Consider the following 4,037-nt stretch of genomic DNA (forward strand, 5'->3'; position numbering starts at 1 on the left):
TCTATCTCCCTTTCTCTCTCTCTCTCTCTCTCTCTCTCTCTCTTTCTCTCTCTCTCTCTCTCTCTTTTTTTCTCCCTTTTTTTTTTTTTTTTTTTTTTTTTTTTATCTAGAAGTCAACCAATACTGAACCAAGGACTACATGTAGTTTTCAAAGCTTGTTTAAAGCACTTCAACCAAATGTCACACTGTAAGAATGTGGTAGCTATGCAGCAAATATCATTTCCTAAATAATCATGCCCACAAGACATGGAAGCACCAGTAGAAAGTATTTAGCTTGTAGAATAACAAGACCATGTAGGTAGAAGTCCCTGTCTGGATATTTTCATTAGAATGAACATGATTGTGAGACTCACAGCGTAGTGTGTGAAACGAAGATCCCTTGTTGGCATTTGTGAAACTTGATCCGAGCTTTAATTCTCTGTTGCACCTGGGACATCGATCAGGCACAGATGGATCTATTCTGGCCATGTAGTGCTGCAGTAGTTTGATATCATGTAGTGCTGCAGTAGTTTGATATCAAGAATAGGTACCTATTGATTGAGTGTTTGAGCATTAGACAGAAGTCCAATGTCTTGTGTTAAATTCAATCATCTCACCTGGACAGAGGTATAGCGGATGGCATGACATGGCTCGTGTCTGTCTTGTTAGTCGGGGCAGTTCTGGTTTTCTTCAGCTGAATATTATTGCTAAGTTTCTCCAGAGTAATCTCCCCCGTTACATTGTCAATGATGAGCACACACTCTTTCTGGTAAGGTTTGTGTGACCCCTTGAATACGGTTTCTCGGGATCCATGCGGCACAGTCACTGTCACCTGGTTGGATTCTCCGACATCCAGTTTGGCCACTTCGTTTGGGTCCATACTTGCTGGTTTGAAGTCATCTGGGAAAAAACAAGAAAATAAATTGTTAATGACTTGAACTTTTTATTCAAAAGTAAGATCAGTTCTGTTGTCTAACCAAATAAATTAACAATGTTTTATTTACTTGTTGTTTTATAAGCCCTACCAAATCACTGAAGTTAAGCACTATTGAACATGGTTGGTATCTGCACACATGACATCAGGGATAATATAAGCTGCTGGTTCTTTTGAGGTACTCAGGTTTATAAGGCCTACTGAGGAGCTAATCAAATCCAAGTGAAAGGGTGAGACATAAAAGCCTGATATGACCATAGCAGTCAAACACTTTCTCCTATAACAACAATCATTGAAATTGTCAAGATGTTAAAATACTGAAGAGATGATCCCTTTTTTTATGTTCAGTGCTTTAATTGGCAGTAGTTTGGTGGTATTTGTCTTTTGTACTTGAATATTTCTCCATTTTTTTTTTTTTTTTTTTTTTTTTTTTTTTTTTAAAAAACAAACAAAACTAAAACCAAGACTACAATTTGTTAGTTTCAAAGCCTTGTTAAAAGCACTTCAAATCCAATTTTATCTAGTGTAAGAGGCCCTGATAACTTTGGGGGGGCTTAAGCCCCCCAAGCCCCCCCCTATCGCCGCCCATGCTAATCATGCCCAGAAGACATGGAAGCACCAGTAGAAAGTATTTTGCTTGTAGAATAACAAGACCATGTAGGTAGAAGTCCCTGTCTGGATATTTTCATTAGAATGAACATGATTGTGAGACTCACAGCGTAGTGTGTGAAACGAAGATCCCTTGTTGGCATTTGTGAAACTTGATCCGAGCTTTAATTCTCTGATATCAGGATTGAGTCCTAGTTTATCTGCCATGTCATGCCATCTGCTAGATCTCCCTTGGCATGGATGCCAAATGATTTTGATCAATCGTTTCCTCCCTAACTAACCACACTTGATAAAATGCTCAGTTCATTGGCGTTTGTATAATTCGACTCAGCAAGGTAATTCTCAGAGCCCCCCTTTGAAGAAGTGAAGAGGAATATGTAACTTTACAATAAGTAGATTGTAAACCTATCACTTGAATAGTATACTGTGGGGGTCTCTACTCAGACTACACATAAAATGACGAGTGGAAAAAAAGATAATTGATCGTGTGTCGATTTTCTACTTGCGACAACGACAATAACTAGTCGAGCAGCGACAGCAGTGTTGAGATTTTCTAGTTTCTACGATCACATTCACTTTAACTTCGCAGTTCAGAGATCAGAGTACACGTTAGCTGTTCACTTATCCATTCAACTTTTGCAATCGCCAATCGACTCTTCAAGGATGTGGAGAACTAGGGGACTTCATAAGACAAGAGTGAGGAAAGTGAAGCAACTTACAATGTTGCCAGAAGAGCCTTCGATATCAGGTGATGGTACCTACCCTGTAAATAAGAAAATGTTCTCCTAGCGTGCTACAAACACTTTGGAAAGATTCTGTGACAAATCTAAAGAGTTTCTAGAGAATGATTTTTTTTTTAGAGAGATATAGTATACACCAGGGTTTTCCAACCCGCGGCCCGCGGGACGCATGCGGCCCGCGAGCTCATTTCTACTGCCCGCGAAAGCCGGTGTAGAAGGCCCCACCTGTGAGTTGAATTTTTACCCTTGCGGTCCGCCAACTCTCTACCTTGGTCTCTTGTGGCCCTCGGGTGCGCAAAGGTTAGACAACCCTGGTATAGACTATAGAGGGAACTGTAACAAGATTTTATCGTCCCGAAATCGAAGAGAGAAGGAGAGGATAGGAGAAATCCAGCCGCTCCTAGAACGAACCTTATCACTTTGACCCTTCAGAATAAAATCCGCCCCAAGAGGGATTCGAACCCGCGGCCTAGTGCTTACAAGGCAGACGCGCTACCAACCAAGCTAGGTATCTAAGGCTGGCTGTTAAAGAATGAACCCCCGAATACAATCCACGTGATCCACGTGAGATCAGGACACATATATTGAACCACACCGCGAACATATTACGGGCGAACGAACCGAGTGTTGAACGTGCAATGGCGAGAAAAATAATAACATGGGGTTACCCCCCGTTAATTTGTAATAATAATAATAAAAAAAAAAAAACAAGGCATTTGAACGTGTCGGGACACACATCACCACACCACACCACACCGCGACCGTGCCATCTCCGCACCGTCACAGACTAGCACTGGCGCTAGTTCAGGTTACTTTTTGATAGTGATAGCGCGGTGCTTAGGCTCGTGCAACATGGAAAGCGAAAACTTATTGAAGAAGTGCGGGACTGCGGGAATTCCCTGTTCTGCATGACCGTAGCTCGGAGCGGTATCGGACAAGTGTGTTCTCCTACCACCGTCACTGACAGTCATCCATGTGCCGTGTCGCGGCCTTTGCTCGGGGAGGACGCGGTACCGAGTTCGAACAGATCTAGCTGTGTTCTGACCTTTAGTAGGCTCCACAACGGAAAACCGACCATCGACCCTAGCCTGGCCGTTGTGGACAGACTACTGTGAGGGTCAATGGTCCAGGGTCCAGGGTCTACACTAGGGTCAATGGTCCATGGTCCCCGTTGTGGACCGGTTCATGCATGCATGAGCGTGTACCACTTACCATTGTACATGTGTGGCCGGCTATACATGCTGACATACATATACGATTAAACGCGTTTCCGTGCTTTACAGCAGAGGTTTCCGACTAGCGGTCCGCGGGCAACATGCAGCCCACCATATCATTTTTGTGGCCCGCGGAAGTTTTTGGGGTGGGCCCTCTTGGGCTTGATTTTTGATCTTTTACTATATGGAGTGTACTCCAAAAATGGAGCATCTACCCCCGATCCCCTCAAGAAAATACTGGATATTACGCGTCTGCTCCCCTGTGTATGTGCCCCGCGAAGTACCTGCCAATGTAGCATGTGGCCCGCATACACATGGAAGTTGGAAATTCTTGTTACAGACTATCTCTTTCATTTGTACGCTAACGTCTCTCTCTTAAGAGAAGTGCCTACAGCTGACGTAACATCGTAAGGATGACGCGGTCTTTATTTCAACGCTTCGGCTATGGCTAACAAATAAGTCAAATAGATTCGCAAAGGCTCTTGCTTGGCTCTGGCAGTGCCCCCTTCCAATCAATTAAAAAGCTTGGGACCGAATATCTTTCCTCTTTTTTAACTCTAG

The 4,037-nt window shown here is 43.3% G+C and overlaps 1 protein-coding gene across 1 annotated transcript in view; it reads right to left on the minus strand.

Moving 5' to 3' along the window:
* LOC103510245 (ell-associated factor Eaf) overlaps nucleotides 1–2,156 on the minus strand; it is a 4,950-nt gene extending 2,794 nt beyond the window's left edge. Inside the window, exons 1-2 of the mRNA XM_008474927.3 lie at nucleotides 1,630–2,156; nucleotides 597–879 (exon numbers count right to left, since the gene is read on the minus strand). Coding sequence (XP_008473149.1) covers nucleotides 597–879; nucleotides 1,630–1,729 — 383 coding nt within the window. The 5' untranslated portion in view covers nucleotides 1,730–2,156. The remainder of the gene's footprint in view (nucleotides 1–596; nucleotides 880–1,629) is intronic.
* Between the last annotated feature and the right edge of the window lie 1,881 nt (nucleotides 2,157–4,037).

The sequence above is a fragment of the Diaphorina citri genome, unplaced genomic scaffold, assembly GCF_000475195.1.
Source record: "Diaphorina citri unplaced genomic scaffold, Diaci psyllid genome assembly version 1.1 scaffold2, whole genome shotgun sequence".
Lineage (NCBI taxonomy): Eukaryota > Metazoa > Arthropoda > Insecta > Hemiptera > Psyllidae > Diaphorina > Diaphorina citri.